Consider the following 23,536-nt stretch of genomic DNA (forward strand, 5'->3'; position numbering starts at 1 on the left):
GGCGCTATGTGACACGCCATTGGTCGGTTGCAGGGGTGGGCGTGGTTTGAGCGCTCGCCTGTCGGTTGAGCGGAGCAGCGAGAGCCGCCGACAGACAGCGGGTCAACCAAGCAGCCGGGCGGGCGGAGGTGCGCCCACATCCTCACTGCAGGTGAGTTTCCACAGAGACACAGTTCATCTCTTTAGCTGCAGACGTTTTAACATGTTGACCGAAGTTTTCCGTCTGTTCATGGCGGGAGAAGTCGGCCCCAGCTGAAGGTTTCAGCTCCGCCAAACCTCAGCAGGTGTTTGTCTCTGGAGACGGGACGGTCCTTCTGCAGGCGTCCTGCGGCTCCAGCCTCTGCCCTGGGGCTGTCGGTCCCTTCAGGGCTGTGTTCTGTTGTTGCCTATGACTCATGTGGTCTGAATGAGGTTTTGGTCTCGCTGATGAGCCGCTGTTATCTGGTTCTGTCATTAGTAGTTCACATGGTGCAGTGAGTGGCCTGCAAACTGGAAATCTCCCCGAATGCAGCTGAAGATTGTTGCTAATTATTCCACATGAATTCATCTGTAAGGGGTCCAGAAAGAAAGCAGCCCCTCAGCTCAGGGTGACACCTGAGATGGGAGGTTTTCATCATGTTGTCATTTAAGACAGAGAATAAAAGCAAATCCCGTGAGCTGAGAAGCTGGAACTATGCTCTCTGACACATGTGAGTCAGGCTATAAAAAAAAACTTCATGCCCCATGACACGGGAAGACATGGGGGGGTGGGGGGTGGGGGGGGTTATTTTTTCCCTCCTGAGATAATAACTGGAGTTTGATAACAGTGCGTGATCTGATTGAAGCTTGGCTCTCTGTTGTGTCTACTGGAAGTCTAAAAGCACAGCTGTATTTCCTGCAGCTTCCTTGTTTTAGATGTGAGCTTCCTGGTACTGCTTTGGGGTTAAGGGGATGCAGAGTGGCTCTAAGGGGTGTGTGTCTGTGTTGGCCCCTGTGAAAGTGATCATTCTGTTCGTAAAACAAACCAATATTCATTTACGAGTGACAACTGAGAGTATGGAATGTCCTTGGCAATAAGGCACACATTAAATCTTCATAAGTCATGGAAATCTCTAAGACTGACCAAGTTAAAATCCTCCACAGCTGCACACAACATCCAGCTCAAACTTTCATCTTGATCTGGACTGGTAATGTCAACTATTGGGTGAGGCTCCGGAGTCAGACATGAAAACAGTGACGCAGTGGTTTAAATATTTAGGCTTAATCATGGTTCTGGAGGAAATAATATAAAATATATGGGCAGAGTTGAATTACATTGTGAATTGTCTATGAGTGTAATCTGTGACCATTATTCAGCTACACATGATGAGGAAAATTAATTGGAGTCCACATGTTAAATCTGACCTCTTGTGATCGGGTCTTTATTATTAGACAGTGTGATCGCAGTGATGACATAACCACAAACTGAATCATTCTGGGATGATGGAAACTCCTACGAGGAGATAATGCAGCAGAACAACATGTTTTGGATAATCGTTCAGGTCAGGTGATGACTGGCAAAAGTGAATCATAATTACCACCTCTGATAGAGAGAACCTTTTACCGGGGCTCAACGATGAACTGAAATGTTACTGAGACTGAAACATGCCCAAGTGCAATATCCAAAAATGTGAAATGCATAACATAACATAAGCGAAGCACTGTGGTGCTACAGAGATGCCCTGGGGGGCCCCAGCAAATATCACAGCAACATCATTTTTATATTTATGGCAGTGAAAATATTCAAAATGTACCATTACCACTAAAAATTGCGAAATAATCCCAATCTGATTTTTTTTTTTTTTTTTTTGCACAGCCCAAAACGAAGGCCAAGCCTCATCTGGTTTTGACATTTTCTTAATTGAGCTGTAATGTTCAAAATTTCTGTCCTTCTGTCAAGACGGAAAAAAGTGAAACAAACCAACATTCATGGAAACAAACTTCTGTGCAACTACGCAATGTGTAGGTTAGAGAAAATATGCTGTTTCCGTCTTTACATTAGTTTTCTGCTTCTAGCTTCTAGCAGCCGTCAGATGTGTGAGTCTGCTTCTGCAACGTTCGGCCACGTCGGTCGTCACTCTGTAATTATGGTATGAGTCAAGACTACAGTTTTTTAAAGTAAATGATAGTTAACATTTAATTGTCAGCTGACTCAGTGTAGTGAGTTTAAATGCCAGCCCAACAAAGTGGATCACCTTTACAGGTTTGTCAAGAATGGAGCAAACCTGACCCTTTTTGCCATTTTCACTATTAAGGCCTTTAAAAAATGTCTCCAGGACAAGATGAGAGTTCGTCATCTCCTCCGTGTTCTGTCAGAATTAGATCCATAAACCGATGGAGGGGCTGGGTGTGATTCATTGAACCATTCCACCTCAGGAGGGTTAACGTCATGTGTGATCACTGTGACCTTCCGCTACAAAGACCTCTCAGTCCTAAAAGCAACATTTGTACCCGATTTTCCCTGAGGCGTCTTAACACCAAAATAATCTTTGTTCTATTGTTAATTGGTCGATCAGAAAACGATACTGGGAAAGTCAGCCGTCATGAGGCCACCAGTGTGATAAGATTAGACACTTGTGTGCTAACAGGAAGTGTTCTGGCTCCGGCTGGAATGCTGTTGGAGAAGTAGTTTGGCAAAGATGAGCTGAGGCGTTCTGCCTGGTGCGTTGGTTAGCTGCTGGTTACTATTCGAAAACAGGATTTCCTTGAAGAGAAACTCTGCTATTAATTTGTTTTTCAGTATGATTTCAGAGAACAAGCTGTGCTGACCTGTGACTTCTTGTTGACAGTGCTGCAAACATAAAGAACTGACAGTAAGACTTGTTGAGTAGTTTCTCCTGCTGCAGGGAAAACAAATTAATGAACCTGTTTGTAGTCCTTTTTTTTGCCTTTGGGTTTCAGGAGCGACTCTGGTTTAGGTCAGTGAGGTCAAACAGACTTCACCATGTCTGTAGACAGTGTTGACACAGGACTTGCATACTTACAAGTATACAGCTGAGGCATTGACCATTATAGCTCAGTCAGATGACCTGATTAATTGAAGCTGTCACTTAGTCACTTGACATGAAGCCTTGTAAAAGTGCTCAATAAAAACCTTCATACAAGTGTTTATAGTCAGAAACAAACCACGTAGAGAATTTACAATGCACTTTATATCAGTCAGCAGTGTTTTCCACAGAATTACGTTCTGTTTGTGCTGGTAACCGACTGAGGTCAGTGGTGGAGGAGCGAGAGTGGGGCAGTGAATGAATTGAGGCACTGTGCGCAGCTCTGCAATGAAGTTACATTTTACCCATTTTAAATAAAAAAAAAAAAACCAGACTAGAAAATCAATATGTGGTGGTTGATGTTGAAATTGTGGCAGGCCATGAGAAATGAATCAACTAATCTACAACTATTTCAACCAGTTTTCAAGCAAAAATATCAAACCTACCCTAGTTCCAGTTTCTGACTTGTGAGGGTTTGCTGTTTTTCTTTGCTTATATGATATTAATTCTTGTACATGAATTATTGTGGCACAATTAAACCAGTCGTTAGTTGCTTCAGGCAGAAATTTTGCCCTGGAGTTGTTGGGCCGTGCAGCTGCCTGGATTTTCCCAACATTTTAAGAGACAACCTTTCCCAAAGTTTTTACAAAGCAGCCTTTATTGCACATACTGCAGCTCCCAAATCATAGACAGCCGCAGACTCTCGTCCGTGGGAGACACCACCCGTTTGTTTGTCCTGTGAGGAACATGAATACAAATGGCAACAGCTCTTGGCATCATCATGTGCATGTGGGCTCCCTGGAAAGCAGTGGCTGAGGTTACTTCATGCCAAGTATATGTGTGCGTGTGTGTGCGTGACTCTATTTCTGCTGCTGATCGTGTCTATGTGACGCATTTGGTACATCCTGTGGTTGTAGCAATTGGATCACTTTACACCCTGTGACCTCCTTTGAAAGTGAATCGCTCTGTTTCTGCGTTGCCCCATCATGCCCACAGTGGCTAAATAAGGTCTTCTGTGTGGTGAGACTGACGATCTACAGGAATCCTCACATTTACTGGGTCTACAAACTTTTGACTTTTACTTCAGCATGTCTGGAAACAGTGTTTGTTTTTCCACACACGTCATTTGCAGAGTGTCTAGAATATTTGGTTTGAGACTTTCTCAAATGTAGTCGACATACTGCCTCCTGTGCTTTCGTGTGTGCACACTGTGAGTTACAATTCATATAGGACTGACAGTATGTGGCCTGAATATTAAGGAAACCTGAAATGCATTGCACTTGATTGAACAGGTACACAGACAAGCGTGGATGCCTCAAAAGCAGAGACTTGAACCCCTGTCGTCTGTTTTCAGGACAGGCTTGAAAACCAGGAGTTTAGCAACTGTACTGTGGCTTTTTCCTGAAAAGCATAAGAGTGATTATGTAGATTTAAGGCTGAACAAGGAAACAAGACATTTGATCGTTTCACAGCTTTTCTCCCACGAATTTGCCACAAACTGCAAAGCTGTAAGTCACAACTGTAAACCACATAAACAGCTGGTAACCATACCTTCTCAATACCAAAAATGGTCTGTCATCCATTAATTAGTCTGAGAACATAAATCATTCATGCTCATTGTTTCCCCCACAGCTCTCTGGTTATCCACAGGCCTTCTGCCCCAGGCCACAGCTGTATCTATGGTAACAATACTGTCTTTGTTCAGAGCTGTTTTTTTATCCTTGATAAGAAGGGATTTAGAAGTATTTCATGCATAAAGAATGAATCTGATCACTATTCCAAAACACTGATGGAAATCTCTGCAGCGAGGGGTCATATGCACAGGATGTTCTGTAAGTACAAAGCTCAGGGAAACTGAGCTTGTATGTAAACTGACTACAAAGAAAAGCTACTGGTGTTCTGTTTATTATATATCTATATTTATATATATCTATTCCTTATTAAATCAGTAGGAGCTGCACATGCACAAAATTTCATGCATCTTTTGCATAGTGTTTATATATATATATATATATATATATATATATATATATGTGCTCATGTGTGACCACATGATAGTATGTATAGTGTGTGTGTGTGTGTGTGTGTGTGTGTGTGTGTGTGTGTGTGTAACTGCTGGCTTTTGCATTCATGATATTTCTCCAAAAGTCCCTGGTTGATGCATGTTGCTGAACTCAACAGAAACAGTAAATCCTCAACTGACCCCTAATTGGGCCAATTGACCCAACTGCCACCATCATAGATCACAGAAGGGACCATACTACACACACACACACACACACACACACACCTTCTCGGGAAACCCCTTTATATCTCTGCCACTTCCTATCTGTTTTCCTCTTGCATGATGGATTTAGCACATGAACCCCAGTGACGTAAACCTTCAGACCTGTGATTGGATGTTATTCTTGCACCAACTCCTCCAAACAAATACATTCATTAAGTGTTTTTTGTTACATATTCAGCTCTTTGTTGCAGATTTTTGACATTATTGTTGATAATGTTTACTGGCCTTAAGGAGGAAATAATCCCTGGTCAGTCAGGCCAGGCAGGTTTACACACACACAGACATACACACACACACACACACACACACACAAAGACACACAATCACATTCACCGGTCCAAGAGGACTTCCTCATATTGTCCAGCTTGTTGATGCAGGAAATCACTTTAATTGATATCCACCCGTCGCTCACACTGAATTACATGTTGTCTCTTTTAGGGAATTTCTTTGCAACTGTTGCATGTGTGTGTGTCTGTTTGTGCATGTGTGTCTCACTGCATTGAGTTGTCCAACCGTGGTTATATTGTTTCAGGTTATGCTCAAAGATAAACTGTCAGTTTTGGCTGTATGGCAAGTTGGCATGTTGTTTGATGGTTTCATAGCTCACATGTAAATCTTAGCGCTTCCTGAGATGTCCCCTGGAGAGAGGAAAGTGGAAGTGTCTTCTTGAGAAAGAAAAAAAAAAACTTCCTGATGCTGTGTTTGCCCTCAGTCCTTTAAATCACACCATACACACAGTCCACGCGTGAATTTCTGGCGCCTTCGCTCTGTACTTTGCTTGTGAGTGGACAGGACAAACTCTGCAGGTGCTTTCCTGCCTTTTCCACTTTGTCCAGATCGAGATGTGAGAACTGCCGAGGCCCAACAGTTATCATAGACCCTCTGTCATCATAGGTTGGGGATTTCCACTCCAGAAAACAAACATACACGCAACCCCACCCCCACTTCAGCACCTAAGCACCACCTCTTTCTCTTGCTCTATGAACACACTTCCACACATCGCTGTCGGGTCCTTCCTGTTTTCTGAGATGTCTGCAGTGTGCCTGAACGGAAATGAGTGCTCCTGTTTTTTGTTGGGCTGCATTGTGTGCGGCCTCACCTGACCACTGCGACGCGTGGGGACGGCTGCCCACATGTGGAAGGTGCAAATAGATGTGTGGCATAGCCAAAACTTGGATCAGGAACTGATTCACATTAACTGTAAATAGTCAACAGTCATAGAGGAAGTTTGTTTCACTGGCATGTGGCCTTGGCAGCTGTGGTAGCGTTTTAGTTTGTGTTCAGCTTGATAAGACCCAATCAGCAGGCGAGGCAGGTGTCTGCATCATTGCCGCCAAAAGTCTCCGTTTCAGCCTGTTCAGGCTACAGCACAACCCCAGACTTTTCAAACTAAAACGGGTCCAGCAGTGTTTACAGAGGTCTCAGTTTTCAACTCCTGAGTGATGGACGCCAGGCATAAACGTAGTAACAGTCAAAACTAAAACGTATCGGTGTGGACGTAGCTTGGGGCTCAGTGTCGCCCACCCAGCTTTGCTCTGATGAACGCAGACTAACATTAGTCGACAGAACACGAGTTAATATTTACTTTTAGGGGACAGCTGATGAATGCACACGTTGGGGTATTAACTGAATTAACTGGCATGAGCCAGATTATGTCAGTTAGATGTTCTAAATGTTGGTCTTGATACTCTTTGCCCAGTCGTAGCATGTGGTCAGTTTACATCACCTGTTTTTGTGCTTCGTGTTAGTGCAGTGAATCACGTCGCTGTCACTCCGCTCAGTATCCACAGTGCGTTTAACCGGGTCTTGTTTGATGACTTGATGTCGCTCAGTGTTTTTGTTAGAACAATAGTGTGTTTAAGATAAGATTCTGTGGACTTTGAACAAACGCTTTATGTTAAACAGTCTGCATTGAGCATAAAGACACATTTTTCTTTAAACAACCTTGGGTGGGTACATCATTAATAACTTATCTATTAACATTGTTCAAACATTGTTCAAACCTACAGAACTTCATTTTAAATTCCAGTTGAATTTACAATCTACACCAAATACTCCAGGTTTAATTACAGTGGTGTAAACTATACATAATACATCTAATGCTCTCTTCAGTTGTATTTTAATATTGCATTTAATGCAAGCTTGGCTACAATCAGAAAGCGATGCAGCAACATTTGTGCAGACTGGTTTTTCCAAGCTACTTGTATTTGGCAAGGGTGTGAATGATGTTGTGCATCTATTTTCAAGCTAAAAGCTAAAAAAAAAAAAAACTAAAAAAAACTGGATGTCTCTCTCTTTCTCTCTGTCCCTTTCAGCACCTCTCTCTACCTCTGTCTAAATATAGAGTGTCATCTGCCCACTCATTCAGACAGAGAGGAAGTGGTGTGTGTATGTGTCAGCTCCTGCACTGCATTAACAGTTTATGTTAGAAAGGTAAAAACGGAGTGCAAGTCGATGCAGCTGTGAGGGCGAGAGTCCATGGCTGCACATGAATGTGTTTCACATGCATGTGCATGTGCATGTGCATACTTGGTTCTATGCATCAGTACAGTCCAGCATGTCTGTGTGTTTGTGTTGCAGAGAAACACAATGAAAAGGAAAAAGAAACAAACTTTTGAGACATCCAGTACATTATGGACCCAGATAGAGAACTGAAAATGTAAACAGATAGATGGGTGGGTGGGTGGGTGGGGGGCGGGGGGCAGAGAGACAGAGTGAATACGCCGTAGTCAACCGGAAACTTGTGGTCAAAACAGCAGTGTTCAGCTGCTGAGGCAGCGCTTGTTAACTCGCTGCTTTTCTTAGAGGGATCAAGGCTAAATCCATCACACTAAATCCTTTCATTGTAGACATACGGCCGGGGAATGACCGCCAATGCAGTGCATGTGCGTGCGTGTGTGTGTGTGTGTGTGTGTGTGAGAAAGAGAGAAAGGGAGAGAGAAATTGCCAGAATGAGAGGACCTGAAAGAGAGCAAAATGCTGGGAGTAAAAGTTGAGAAAAGTGAGGAAACTTGTTGTGAGTCAGAAAACGAAAAGTAGAAATAAATCCGATGACATTAGGCCTTAAACATGAGTCAAACAGCTCCTGACTCTCTGACACACTCCAACACCTGCACATACAGACTCTTTCTCTCTTCTCTCCACCTCCCCCTTCAACACCTCTCTCTCTCTCTCTCTCTCTCTCTCACACATGCACACACAAACACACACGCACACACTGCTTCTCCTCGTCACTACATGACTCGTACCCACTCATAAGAGGAAATGCACTTAGCTATGAATCGCCGTCCTCCTGTGGCTCTCTCTCTCTCTCTCTCTCTCTCTCTCACACACTCGCTTTCATTCTCTCACTCTGTCACACACATGTTAGTTTCAGTACAGAGAGCTCAGTGTGTGGATGTAAGAGACTTGCAGGACTTGGTCCCTGTCGGCACGGGGCCGGGTAAGTGTTTGTAATATTATATTATTACTTTCCACCTGTTACATGTTGACTGGTCAAAGTTAGCAACGGGACATTGATGAGGGTTGTTTTGGTTGTTTTATTAGCTTGTGTGTCATTACTGGTATAAGTTCAAACATATTGATTTAATGTAAGAAGTTAACTAACTATTTCCATCAAGCAAAAACATTTGTTTTCAGCCTGTTCTGGACTTGTCTTGTCTCTGTGAGTCTGGCTTCTTAAAAAGTTGTAAAGCATTTCTGGTGTTTCTCTTGCGCTCAGGTTATGATCAGCTTCATTAGTTATTTATTTGTGCAGGAGCGGCTGCATGAGGATGATCTATGGTCTGTATATTGAGAGTAGAGTTGTCAAGTTTTTTAAGAAGTTGCCCAAAAAAGGAGCAAAGAGTGAAAATAAATCTGCCCCTCTCTGTATTTACAAGAAGCAGCCCATTTATGTGCAAATGCTACAGGAAATGCAGTGTGTCTTGAGGCAGTTACAGATTAGCGTTTGTTGTGGTTTTAATGGTCTCACATTTTAATTTATGTTGCAAATATTAATTTCATCAGAAAGCATCTGAAACTAAATTAACAGGTAGATTTGGCCAAATGTCACTATGAGTTTGTGTTGTGGAGGCGTAAGAGGTGACTCACAGCCCTGTGTGGGACCTGGGATAAACGAAGCGGTTTCAGAGCTGAAGGGAGTTAAAGTTATTTATAGGAACATTTTTGTATTAGTGTGGGTCCACCACAATAATCAGTAGGTTTATATATAAATATATATATATGTGTGTGTGTGTGTGTGTGTGTGTGTGTCTGTGTGTGTGTGTGTGTGTGTGTGTGTAGGTGATTGTGTGGGTAGAATTTTGTCTCTCAGCACGGTCAGGGTCAGGGTCAGGAATGTCAGCTACACCTGTGAAAAAACCGAGAAGGCTATGAAGACACGTGCAGGTAGAGATGCTGTTAGTCTTAGGCCGCTTCTAAACAGAGAAGTGAGTTTTAAATAGCTCCGTTCTTATCTAATTAATTATACACTCTACTGTTACCAAGTAGTCAGAAAACAAAACTGCTCATCGTTCAGCCACATTTACTGTGTGAGAATGTGAGGCTGCGAACCCGCTCAGCGTTTGACCTCGGACATGAGAGAACATGACATTTCAACTGTGTCTTCTTCCTGATTGCAGTTGATAAACCCACGATGCATGTGAGACATGACCAACAAGGCTCCTTGGGATAACTCAAGCAGAATGTGCAGCATGGAGCCAACAGGTACATGCAACACACACACATTCACATCGACACACACTGTGCTCAGTGATACAAATATGTACAGAAAGACTCATTATTGGACACATCAGACATTTGGTGACAGCTTTAAAATGTATTATATCTGTATTCTCTATCAAACATGCAAACATGCATCATCAGTCTTTCCAGGCTGCTCTGTGTTCATTTCGAAAGAAGATTTGATTGTGTACTTGACCTTTTCATATTCAGACTTCACCGCAAAACCTCTCGACTTTTTCTTTCAGCTGGCTGCTCCCCCACAGTTCCAGAGCCAGAGCTGTACCGCAGCATCCAGGCTGTGCTGCCCAGGGAAGCAGACAACCAGCAGCCCATAGACTGTTTCAACAAAGGTACAACATCAGCTACGACACCACACTGAAACAATGTCAGAGGATTGAAATATTGAGATTTTTTCTTCACACAGATGTGGTTTTCGTAGGAAAATATGTTTGATTATATCTCAGGGTCTTAACCTATCTTTATGGTAAAGAGATTTCACAAAAAAACCCCAAAAACTAACAACTTTGTGATGTTCATTTCATTGTTGATCTGAAGCCAGGCTGTTGGTGTTAATCACACTTTGGGATGTGTATGTGTCAGCTGTTCAGTTGTTAGTCAGCAGACATATTTTGGATTAGCAGTGTAATGGAGAAAGATGTGACACATTTAGCAAGGCTGTGCTTAGTGGAGAGGAAATACATCTGTTAATGGCCGCTGTGCTTATCTGTGTATCCAGGCATGCTGAGATGGACGCTTCATAAGAAGGTTCAAAACAATCCTGCCAACAGCTTATCTCTGGTGTGGGTTCTGATAAAGGAGCTGGAGAAGGTACTCTGCGGTCGCACCATTTGCACTTTGAAACACCAACTTTAAACTTAAAAAAAAAAACCTGAGCTTTTGAAATCAAACATGCAGCTCCTGCAGGCTTCTCTTTTTGCTTGCTCTTTCACATAGGAAGGTTCACACCAATTGAATTTTTATTGTTGATTGGAATTGAATTTACTTACAGTAAACATCATCCATTTACTTGGATTTATACTAAGCTGCAGCAATGCAGAGTCCTCAGTCCATCCACTGTCAAGGACATGCAGGTCGATCCCTGACACAGAGTGTGTTTTCTCTGCAGGCTGAGAGATGGGACTCTCGCAAATGCATCATCCCTCTGCTCCACACTCTCATGTATGCCATCATCCAGGTACAGTATTCCTGCCACAGTGTTGCACTGTGAAAAGCTGCCTTAGACCTACCTGTTCATATGTTTTAATTAATCAATAATATTACATGTAGGGATTTTTGTTTCCAGACCTATACTGAACTGATAACCTTTCTATAGTGTTACTGTCCCTAGTTCTAGTCCATTCTGTGCATGTAACAGGTGATATATATATATACTATGTGCGTGTGTGTGTATATATCCATATCTATCTATACAAGTGTATTTTCAGGAATCTAATGTAGAGAGTTTCAGCACTGTCACTGCAAACAGGAGGAGAACTCGGTTTTTATTCCAGGAACAAATGTTAACAAGGAAGTGGACACCTGAATTGATGGCATTTAGGCCTGTGCACAGCTAATCCTCATATTTGAACAACAACAGTGTGATAATTAAACTTGCCAGTATTAGTTATAAGCTCTGCGTGTCTGTGTGTGTGTGTGTGTTTATTGATATTTCAGACAGCCTACATTCCAGATGAGCTGTACAAGCGGGTGTACAACTTTTGTAAGAGGCTCCTGACCTACCCTCATCCCTATTGCACCGTAGGACTCAGCTACACAAGGCAGATAAAAAGTGAATGCTCCATCCCAGGTATTATTCATCTACAGACCGAAGCTGCTCAATCAGTTTCAACTTAAAGCAATTGTTTTTACATTTATTATGTATTTTCCTTTTAAATGTGCATTCATTGCTTTATTGCTCATTTTATGAACTGACTGAGTATTTATGTCCACCTCTGCTGCCGTCCTTTCTCCAGCTACAAAGGAAATTAAAGCCTAGTGCTGCTTCAACCGCTAGCTGAACACACAATTTGGATTGGAGCTAAACAAGCAGGAGATTAGCGATGACAGTGTGATTTATTTATAGGCCTTTTGTCATGATGTTGTGATTGTATGCTGTTATTTCCTACAGGACACTAATCATTCTGACAGGTCAATCAAAACATTAATTATCTATTACTCATACTGTTGGCAGTGGAGTTATTTACTTTGTGTCTGCACCCAGTTCCCAGCAGGAACAACAAAGGCAGACCACACATGCTTTGTAATATTGAAAATTACCTTTACCTAACTAAAGAAAAACTACGTTCAACCAAACTGAAAACAACGACAGAAGAAATAACAAGTGATCCAAACCTCACAAGCCTGAATCTGTCCTGCAGGCTCCTGCACCAAGGGACATGCATGAAGATGATGTTAACTGACCTGTCCATTCATCTGTATGTTGATTTACTACCACATACTGTTATTAAATGCCAGTTTGATCCACAGGTCTGATGTACCAGAGGATGGTCACAGCAGAGCAGGGACTGAAAAATGAGCACTATCCCTTCCAGGAGAGGTGAGTCATAAATTAATAATGTATTACACATCTGTTAGTGCAATGAAAACCTCGAGGGCTTGAAGATTTACAAAGGCTTATTTTATTTCCTCACACCGCAGCATGTAGTCACTCTGTCCTCCCTGTCAAACACTGAAGTCTGTCATGTAAATCCCTGCAGAGTTTTTGTTTTGGCTGACCCAGAGGTCTTCTCTGGTTCTCTGGGACAAGTCCTGCTGGGTGATATTGAGGCATCAGCTTCAGCTTCAGGTGGATTTCTAAGTCCTGTAGATCTCATGCGTAGTGTGGTCCAACACTCGATCCAGGCTGCTTTGGGATCAGAGCAATGCCATGGGCCGAAGCTGGCACAGGCCCTGAAGGTGAGTGAACAAATGAATTCTTCTGCTGTCAGTTCTCCTGTTGTTTTTTGTGGTCACTGCAGTGTTTGGCTCTCTATAGCTGCTGTTATGTTTTGTCTGTTTTCCTTCTGAGTCTTGTTCTGTCCAGTTGGCCTGTTTGGCCGTCTGATAAACTCGCCCGGCTCTGTGAACAGTGAATGCACAGAACTGTGGTCGTGGAGGAAAAACAGCTGAATATCTTAAAATAAATGCCCTCAAAACGGATTCGTGTGACAAACCAGACAGTCAGTGGTCTGTGGCTGTTGAAATATGGCCAGAAAGTTTCCTGACAAACGTACTGCAATATGTTTAACACACAAGCTTAACACTGAGGAAGCAATGATACTTAAATAAAGTCTGAAGGTGCATGCTGTAGGTGGCCAGTCCTGTTAAGAGCAGGACACATCAGCCTGATCAGAATCAGAAGCACCTGAGACGATTCTCAAACTATTATTATAATTATAATTTTCTTCACACACACTGTGTTTCAGAATTTAAACAGAATGTATATGACATATTTGTGTTTGTCACACATCTCAAAGTATTATTATTATATACATATAGAAAGGAAGGAAAGGAAGAAAAGGACAATGAAAAAGAACCATGAATAAGTAGGCAGTGATCTTCTCTCTTTAACAGAATCAAGTCTTTGTGGCATCACATAAAAAACCGTTTAACACTGTAACTGTATAAATGTATATAAAAGTGTGGTTTCACCCCGACTCTTTCCTCTTTAGTGTCTTGAAGCTTTTTTTTTCTTTTTCTTCGTTAATCATAACATGATGTATGAAACCTCACCACATGAAGAGCATTTGGGGAGATCTTAACTGATAACAAATACTCACCAGATTGACTCATGAGCTTGAGAGTAGCGTTCTTCAGTTTTTGCTCCAAGATTAAAAATAGTTTACGGGCCTCTGCCCCACAAGTGAAACATCCTGAACAAAGGTCTGCTGTCTGTTGAGCTGCGTGGTGGACATGTCCTCTGGCACTCGTCCTAAAGTAACACCTCAGCAGGACGCCCACAAAGGCAGACACATGCACACGCAACTGGCCCTTCACCTCTTTGCTATTAATACATGGTCTGTATGTATTTATCTTCCTGTGTGTGTGTGTGTGTGTGAATTCACCCACATGTGTTTGTGTGTTTTGGGACAGGACATGGGTCAAGACGTTGAGACGTACTTTCAGGAAGTGTTGGCGACTCTAGAGCAGAATGTGGAGGAGGGCGGCAGAGGGGAGAGGGGAGCGGTGAGGGGCCGTCTTCAGCAGCTGTACAGCGAGATCGTCACCGACACAGACTCAGGTAGGAGGAAATATAGCAGAGCTGTGCAAGGGAAAGTTTCTCTGGGGCAGAAGTACTCCACCTGAGCCATAAATCTACTTCGAAACTTTAGTTTAACATGAATGGAGGGGAGAAACCACAGGAACCACAGTCACATCTGTTTATCTTATTTACCAGAGTCAAACAGAAAAAGAGAAACAGCAAGAGAAGTAACGAGGATGTTTCTGTGCAGAGACACTCGTGAATCCTTCGGGCCTCTCACTTGCCCATTCACAAGTTTTTATGATTCGTGAAAGATGTGAAAATATCTGCAGATTTCATGACTCAAGCCCTGCATTTGTCATGACGACTGTATCTGCACATTTTCTCGAGCTTGTACTCAGTCGACCTGAGCCTTTACTACTAAGCTGTTACCTGATTCAGTACTTTACAAACACACCATGTTACACACATGGTCTGTGTCCACAGGAGCTTGACACACCTGCTGTCGCTGAGGTCAGACACGAGACCTTGCTTCTATCCGCCGATTTCCTCCGCAGCAAAATCAGACAAGTCACATGTCTGTATTTTTTCAAATTTTCAGGATCTATCTATCTATTTCCATGACATCCACTCTTTTGCCCAATATTTTCCATCCGATGAACCTGCTCTGCCCTCCTCCCGGCTGGGAGAGCGAGGGATGGACAGGAGTGTTGACAGAGAGGAAGTTGTGGGGGTGGGTGGGGGGTTGAGGGGCTTTGTTTATAGTGTCATTGTGACAGTTTTGGTTTCTTCCTCTCTCTTTTCCTCTGTGTGTGTGTGTATTGCAGAGCCATTGTCTGGTGGACCGCTGTGTGACTGCCCTCTTCCTAACCCAGAGATGAGCTTCCACCTGTGGACGGAGGATCTGGATATCTGTAAGTGGCTCTGGACACTGTGGGGGGTCCAGAGGAAGTTGTTACTACAAATCATCCAAACTGAATGAGGCTGAAACTGGAATTATTTACTCAAAACTGAACTGACTAAACTGAAGAAAAAATGTACCCTGAAATAATACAGTTGAAAACTTTTACTGGGGATAATTTCTATCTTTTGTTATTTGGTAGCAGTAATATTTTCTGTAGTGATCAAAAACATCACTGTCGTGATTTGTAATCTCAGACAAAGCTTCTTTTTTTCCTGAGAACTGCCATTGTTCTCTGTTGTTCAGCAATCGAACAGCCAGAAATCTTTTATAAGTGAATGCTTCTTCCCCTCAGCAGCCTCATTGGAGGATGAGCATGGAATAAACTCAGTACGGCTCAGTAGTGTCATGTGGCCTGAGAGTCATTCTGAAATGTGGTGGAAATGACTAAAGCTGAAGTGTGATGTTGTATGAAAGTGCAAACATCAGTAAAAGGCAAAGTGTCACATTTAGCTCTGTGTTACAGTGTGAGAATATCTGAGCTGGACTCTCTTAATGTACCAGACTGATTTAAACTGAGCAGATTTCAGTTGGCTCTATAGAGCTGTGAAACTAACTGTGACTGAGACAGTCATGCATCAGCCACATATAGAATAGCATGTCCAATAAAAGGTGTAAATCATCATAGTTGTACACTTATTGATTTTTACTCACTCACATGATGTCTTGTACTATTACTGTACAATAGCACACATCGTCAGTACAGGACAGTGATTATTGCTTACTTACTCTATGCAGAGTAACAAGCATTAAATGTTGAGGGATCACAAGGCAGGCGCTGACTACATGTGTGCCCTCTGTGCACCCCATCCCTACCGGATAGTAAATCGATTCCTCAGATGGAGGCAGCGAAGAAGTCCTTTAATGGGACACAAAGAGCTTTCTTTCCTGTTAATAAACTGTAGGTTTTTTTTCCCAGAGATAGAACAGGCGTGTTTACCCTGCAGCTCCATAACAAAACATTTAAACGTAGCTCATTCTGTCTGCTCTGCTTACTATGATGGGAAGTGTGCATGTGCTGCTAGTTCCGGATGAGATACGGCAACTGTGAGTGAATAAACACAGAAAGAGGAGCTGAGACGGTTCTTGAAAGGATGAAGCATTGTTCTGTGCTGTGTCTTTGTGCTGTCTTGCTCCATGTGAGTGTGAACCTCATGATTACATGTAAATGATGAAAGTTAAAAATGTTGACAGGGCGAGAGCTGGCGAAGTGGTTTCGGTCCAGCTCCATGACGGAACAGTTCTCCCTCCACCAGGAGCAGGAGGACTTTGAGCTGGGTGAGTCGCCCAGCGAGCTGATACCATCTGACATGACTCGCTTCTCCGTCATGTCCAACGACAGCGGCATCGAAAGAGACCTGCCCCCCAGCGCTGATCCCTCCCCATTGTCATCTCTAGATGCTGCCAGCATGAGTGCATCATGGGAACAATGCAAAAGGTAATAACCTCTTCCTCTTCTTCTTCTTCTTCCTCGTCTTCTTCTTTTTTAAATTATTATTATTATTATTATTATTATACTTTCTTTAAAGACCCACTGCTCGTCTTGTATAGTTTACTCAATTTGCAGTCTTTATAGTAACATGCATACCTTAAATTTTGAGATTTTTAGATGCATTCTTTTTCATGTAAATAATCTTGAAGACACTTACAATTAGCTTGAATTAAAGTACTGTGGGAAATCCTCACCAAGAGCAATCTACATCAGTGATGCTCATCATGGGATCTTTTGCATCATTTGCTTTGATTTTCATGCTTTACATCATTTTAAAATGATAAGGACCCGATGCATGACAGAAAATCTTCTTCTCCCAGTGAGCAAGAATCAGTAAGGCTGTCACGGCGTGGAGGAATAAAGATGAAACCATCTGTGAAGGACAGTATGGTGCTGATGCAGGACACCCTGGAGGACCATGCAACCCTCGGAGGAGGAAGTGGGGGGGTCGGAGGAAGAAGAGGGGCGACTCTGCAGAGGCGTGCAGGCAACAGTGCCGTGCAGAACCCCTTCACTAAGCAGCAGAGGCACTTTACTGCCAGGATAGTTGCCATGGGGGATGACAGGGTACTGGGCCGCCTGGCCAAGGCCTACTATTTCTTCAGGTGAGGGGTTCGTCATTTCACAAGATTTAAACACAGGGTTTTATATTATTACATTATTTTATATTACAGGATGTGTTGGTGGCACTAGCTTTGGGACTTCATATGTTTGTGACTGACCTGTAAAAATATATTGCCTCCATTAGTTGTTTATGATGTATGTTTATTATGATTTATATCTCTTTATTACACTGTACTGCAGTAGTTTTACAGACATGGTTCCCAGCCAAGTTACAATGCACAGTTTTCATTATAATGACAAAAAAAACATATTGAAACTAGTGTAACTAGTGTTATATTGGTCATGTTTGATGCCAGAACAGTGCAAAGACAATAGAAAAATTATTTTCTAGTTATGTTAAACATGATTACAATACAACATTTGGCAGCTCAAGTGCCTTGAGTTTTAATAAGGTAAATCTATGTTGTAACTGATTTTGTCACAGTAAGTTAAACCTGTGTTTCATTATATATTTTTTCATGTATATTAACATTCAGGTACAGCTGGATAACTATCTAATTAGTGCTTTACATTCTTTCCTTCTGGACCAGGAAGTTGAAAAATACTTCTTCTATTGCAAATGTCATCTGATGAAATCCAAAACCTTGTCGTCGGGATGTATTTACCCACTTTGTGCTTCTCACGAATCTTTTTTTGCCTTTGCAGGAAAAGGGAAGCGCGGCGGCTTTTTCTTACAATGAAAGTCAACCTCCAGTTTTATTACATCCCTGTTTGCAAGGCTCCAACTCACATCTCCTCCGTCAAGGTAAAGCAGCTTCCTCATGTCAACACACCACTGGCCTGTTGTTGTGTGAAAGTCAACACATCCCTGGAGATAACAAGACAAATGGCCTCTGTTGTAAAAGAGGATCAGTGTGTAAAAAAGCCTGTTACAGTTTTGTCATTGTGTGTTTATTATCAGTGATAATGTGATGATGCTGCTTACAAAGGCTCAGTAATCAAGTAATGAGATGACAACACATTGAATTTGGCTCCATTTCAACTCCACTGGAGAACAGGTGTCTATTTGTGATATTCACACAATAGACGCCATTAAACAAACTTCACAGATAATGAAATGAAAATGGGATAAAATTACATATGATGTACAAAAGAAATTATACATTAGGTTCTAAAAATATCTTTGCGGTTTTGCTTTTGCATTATGTTGAACATTAAGTCAGTGACTTCATAAGTAGAAAACTTCGGCACCGGTCCCTATATGGTATAAGCAGCCACATTCTGTGTAATTATTGCTCACTTTTTCTTTCTAATAATGAGTGTTAGTTATCAGTCTTATCAGAAAATGTAGAGAGGTAGAAAGCTTTTCAACATGTCTCATTTCACTGCTGTCATTTTGCCAGATGTGGGGAATTCTTGGTTCCACTTTCATGTTCCTTTTTTTGTAGGAAAACCATCCCATCAATCAATCCAAGGGGAATCCCTGCACTCTTGGTTCCTACTTGAGCATGGTGGACCCATGGTACAACTGTAACATCAAGAGCTTAGGCTCCATGATCCCCAAACTAGCTAAGATGGTACGATACGATTCAAAATGAATATATCTTTCTTTATGTTTGAGTGACAGAGAGAGAAGAACAGTTAACAACATACAACAGACCGTGGACACTTGCGTCTCTGTAGTTTGAACGCTTGAACGTTGTCTTACAGGATGCACTGTGGTGTAGTTTGTCTTAGAGACACGCTTTGAAAATTCAGTCGAGTGGTAACTGTTGTCTGTTTAAATTGAAACACAGGAAGTTGCATAACATCTTTTACTGCAAAATAAATTGGTCGATTTCACTGAGACCACAGCTTCAGTGAGCTGAAGACATCTAGACACTGTGCTGGCTCTGGAAGCTTAAAGAGAACAGTACAATAAAATGACTGTGAAACTGGAGAGGATGTTTGTATGAACCATGTTACATTTCATTGCTTGATGTCAGTTCTCTTTCATGGTTGGTTTCATGGTTTCATGAATTCTTGGTTGTTTAGTTCTAGAAAGTGGTGAGCACTCTGTCAAAGTCCTTCCCTTTATTTTCTCTCAGTACTAAATCTTTTCTCATGCAAAAAAAAAAAAAAATTCTCATGCAAAGCTCAATGCTATGTTTTTATTTGTATTTTTTTTGGGGGGGGGGGGGGGGGGGGTATTCATATGGCACATAAAGGATGAAGTAACGGTCAGTAAAGTAAAGTTCAGCCTTAAGGTGACTTAAAACTTACACAAGCATAAACAAAAGAGGAAGAAAGTGGCAAATTAGTGACTCTTTGTATTTGTGATATGACCCAAGTGTGACCGAACTTAACTTTATGGCTACAACATCAAGCAGGCAGGTTAATTTTACATGACTTCTGTCGTTCATAGCAACAGGCGAACCCAGGGAGGCCGAAAGAGCCCTTCATCTCTGATGTCATTTCCTACTACGTTCGTACTGGCCAGCAGTCGGTCTATTTCAACATCTACTTTGTGAAGGTAAGATGATATATTTTATGTGTAGATTTTTTTTCCTAGATTTGTGAGTTTATTTATTTATTTGATAGAGACAAATACAATTTAAGATAGTTCCATGCTCTGTTTTGGAACTAACGTGCTGCACAAACAGTTTATAGCTGTTGCTAATTCTCAACTCCTGTCTTTTACATGTGCAATAAAACCAAAACAGTCAATTTTACTATATCATAAAACTACATTACTCTATAGATATATAAGTAGAGTAAAGTACTGTATTCTCTTTAGGTGACATTCACCAACATGATGAAGGAGCCTGTAGAAGATGTGTTCCTCACCCATCTGGAGATGGAGTTTCCAGAGTTCAGACAGATCTCAGCATCAGTTAGAGGTGAATTGGGTGCATATGTACATTATTTTTTCCGATCTTGCCTTTGATATTTGTGTTTTTTTATGTGCTCAGCTTTGCACATATATGTGTGCACACCTGCCTGCCTGTATCTGCACTCAACATGCCTGTTTCTCACACAGAGAAACCTAGGAAGAGCTCAGGGGAGGTAGCCGGAGCTGTTGTCTCGATGAATTACAAAAAGGTAAGTTGATTTTTTTTTTTTTTTTAATCCATTATTTCTTTATTATGTTGCTCTCATGTGGTTATCAGTGTCGCCAAATGTGTTACTGGAAGAATTGCTCAGAAATTGTTTGTGTGTGTGTGTCCAGGTGACATTGAGTGGCCGAGACATTGATAAAGGAATCTCATTTAGGACGTCTGGCGCTCAGATCAATGCCATTCCCTCCAGTGAAGCAGAAGGTTCAGTTTTATCTCTAACACACTCAGTGCTTCATACTTCTTTTCTTTTTATTATTCTGTGATTGTGTCTTACTCTCATTTATTTTCTCTCATAGATCTAAACTGTTTGACACTGACATTGAATGAATCTCCAGCCAAAACTAAAAACAGCACTGTGGTGAGTCAGGGCAATACCTCTCAAATTGTTGAGTGCTTAAATATCTTTAGTGATTTATCCCCACAAAGGCTAATTATGTTAAAACACCTCATAGAACGTAAATTGTTCATATAACAATAATATAACAATAATTCCTTTTACACTTTTAATTTTTCAGGAGTCAAAGATTCGGACGAGCAACATCAAGATTCGCACTTTGGAGAGTCGATCTTTCACCATCACACTGGACAGAGATTGTCGCAGGACGTACAGAGACGTGCAAAGGTAAGAGAGACGAGCCTCAGCTGTGCTGTAGGTGACGTCTTTTATTTCTATGCCACTGAGTAAAGGTCGTACTGAAGGTTTTTGTGTTTCATTAGTCAGAGATGATCATTGATAACCATCATTGCCATCAAAGCACCAGTTGATCAAAGAGAGCTCCAATTAATTAACGCCTCTTGGCAGCCATGGTGGATTTTAAAGTTTGAGTTTGTTCTGCTGCCGTCTTGTTTGTGCCACAGCTTGATTCTCAGTTGGTTAAAGTGGCAGTTCAGGTTATTTGAAGTGGGGTTGTTTGAGGTATTCATACATATTCAGTTTATTACCTGCAGTAGATTCAGATCAGCGTGCTGCCAGTTTAGAGAAGCAGAAAAAAATGTGCTTTAGACACTTTTAAAAGACGTCCACCGAAACAATCCAATATCCATTTAAATGTTTGCTTCATTTAAAATGTATTCAGCGCTTTATCTTCCTGTCAAACACAGTGAAGTTTAGCTGACCTGAAGCTGCAGAGTACTACAGTGAGTGCTGTAGGTGCGCTTGTGCAAAGGCATATGGTAGTTCAAAGGTAAAATGCTGTTTTGACAGGAAGATAAAGCGCTGAAAATATTCTAAATGAAGTGAACATTTAAATGGATATTGGATTGTTTCGGTGGACGCTTTAACATTTGGTGAATCTCTACAGAAGTTTCTGTTCAGCCCAAAATGATGGCTCTATTTTAAATGTGTGTGTTGTAGCATCGAGATCGCCCCGTGTCTTGATCCGGGATACTGTGTCCAGAAAACCATGAGGTCCAAATTCAAGGTGGGAGAGGAAAAAAACCCTGGACTGAGCAAATACATGAGCAAAGGACTTCCTCTACCAATCAACACATTTGCTGGAATCATCAACTGACACGATGGAGTGATGCTACATGAAAAACTTGAGATTGAAGACCACCCACGCTGTGTTCTGATAGCAGGAGTGATTGTTGCTACTGTGATAACAGAAGTCCAGTTTGACAGGAAGAATCACCTTTGAGTGACACTGAGCTGCTCCTGAAACCAAACAGTTTTAGTTCTGTGAGTATGGACCGACTGTCACATCCGGAAAAAGACTGTAAATCAGAGAGCAACAGATACAACACATGATGATGGAACAACCAGTCAGCTGCGTTTACAGTAACAGGAGCAAAGTTTTACCACACTGCAGGGTATGACTGAACTCTGTGCATACTTCAAGACAGTCAGTCAATGTATGCAGATTTGAATAATGCAATAAGAACATTATTGCAAGTGACACTGGAGACACTGGCAGGGAAAAACAAGTAAGCAAAGACATGCACGTGTATGCAGTGAAGATTTCAGGACCACTGACCGGCTGATCATTAAAACTCTGCAGGCCGCCTTTAAAATCTGCTTCACATAGTCACCACTGAGTGAAGCAGGGTTGAAGGGTTGATTTTAACAGTTACTTTACTTCCTAGACACACTACCTTTGACTGCCTCCTTAACATGCAAACACACAAACAAACACAAAGACAATATACACAAGTTAATATTGACTTACACACCCACCTGGCCTGTCAGCTATTCATACATGCAGGCTGATGAAAGACTGGTACGATGACAGCTGACAATTCACTTCTGCCTTTGTCTGAATCATTTAAGTAATGTTTTATTCCTGTACCTGTTACATATTGTAAGCTGTAATGTTGGTGCAAATGATGACATTATCCTTGGGTTTAGTGTCTGGAAACGTTCTAGAAATTAGCTAGAACCACACTATGTTGAAAACAGAAGCTAGAACCATGTGCAATGTCAGAAATTACTACAGAACACAAGCGACTGTTGTGTTTCACATTACCAGACAGACGTGGATAATGCACAGACCAGGCTACAGAGAATAGCTGTTAGACTTCAGACTGCTGAATTCGTCGTCTACTAACCAGAGTTGCAAGACTCCAGTCTTGTTTCGTGCGTGATATTACGCAAGACACAGACCTAAGCTTGAGGACACAAAGTGAAACTTGCACAAATTCCAGTAAACGTCTCAAATGTGACCTGAAGGTGTGAAAATAACACACAGTACATGATTATAAAGAGTTTCCCATAACACACAGTCAGCATTTCTAATTTTATCTTTTCCATTTGTGGAAAAGATAAAGGTCTTGGTATTTTGTTTCTTTGTTTTTAAACCTTCTTACACGTACTATCAGCGATGATTCACCCAAAAATAGATCAGGTATGAACAACAGCCTCTGGGACTGGAAGTGATGTGATATTGGGTGCATATCATATAAATCATATGAGCGTGTGTGTGTGTGGTGTGGTGTGGTGTGTGTGTGTGAGTGCACGTGTGTGTGTGTGTGTGTGTGTGTGTGTGTGTGTGTGTGTGTGTGTGTGTGTGTGTGTGTATGGTGTGGTGTACGTGCGTTCGTGTTGTGTGTGTGTGTGTGTGTTTTTCCAGGGTAAAATCATGAGTTGGAAATTCAGTCAATGTTGCACATTATTTTCATGTTATGTGATATATATATAAAGAGAATTATAAATCAAAATGTAAGTGTGTAAATAAATGATTATGTTTTGTAAAAACCGTCTTTGTGTT

General features: G+C 41.7%; 1 protein-coding gene across 3 annotated transcripts; it reads left to right on the forward strand.

Moving 5' to 3' along the window:
- The first annotated feature begins 60 nt into the window (after window positions 1-60).
- Window positions 61-23,523, forward strand: LOC139636270 (phosphoinositide 3-kinase regulatory subunit 6). Of its 3 annotated transcripts, none has more exons than XM_071504164.1 (21): window positions 61-151; window positions 9,915-9,999; window positions 10,263-10,367; window positions 10,754-10,845; window positions 11,144-11,212; window positions 11,692-11,824; window positions 12,505-12,574; window positions 12,735-12,933; window positions 14,110-14,257; window positions 15,046-15,132; window positions 16,374-16,617; window positions 16,992-17,276; window positions 17,941-18,040; window positions 18,684-18,812; window positions 19,640-19,747; window positions 20,012-20,114; window positions 20,255-20,316; window positions 20,444-20,534; window positions 20,630-20,691; window positions 20,849-20,955; window positions 21,688-21,981. In XM_071504164.1, the coding sequence occupies exons 2-21, from the start codon at window positions 9,942-9,944 to the stop codon at window positions 21,842-21,844; spliced, it is 2,409 nt and encodes an 802-aa protein (XP_071360265.1). In that variant the 5' UTR covers window positions 61-151; window positions 9,915-9,941; the 3' UTR covers window positions 21,845-21,981. The 3 variants fall into 3 exon arrangements, with proteins under 3 accessions (XP_071360265.1, XP_071360266.1, XP_071360267.1); XM_071504165.1 differs by lacking the exon at window positions 61-151 and adding an exon at window positions 8,594-8,734; XM_071504166.1 differs by lacking the exon at window positions 61-151 and having other exon boundaries at window positions 21,688-23,523.
- The last annotated feature ends 13 nt before the right edge of the window (window positions 23,524-23,536 follow it).

The sequence above is a fragment of the Trachinotus anak genome, unplaced genomic scaffold (genome assembly GCF_046630095.1).
Source record: "Trachinotus anak isolate AG129_WGS33_773 ecotype Australia unplaced genomic scaffold, CSIRO_AGI_Tana_v1 ptg000019l, whole genome shotgun sequence".
Classification (NCBI taxonomy): domain Eukaryota; kingdom Metazoa; phylum Chordata; class Actinopteri; order Carangiformes; family Carangidae; genus Trachinotus; species Trachinotus anak.

Coding starts and splice junctions, on each gene's coding strand:
- LOC139636270 (XM_071504164.1), top strand. CDS start 9,942: ATGACCAACAAGGCTCCTTGGGATAACTCAAGCAGAATGTGCAGCATG. Junction 10,846..11,143: donor TGATAAAGGAGCTGGAGAAG/GTACTCTGCGGT, acceptor TTTTCTCTGCAG/GCTGAGAGATGGGACTCTCG. Junction 16,618..16,991: donor TCATGGGAACAATGCAAAAG/GTAATAACCTCT, acceptor TTCTTCTCCCAG/TGAGCAAGAATCAGTAAGGC.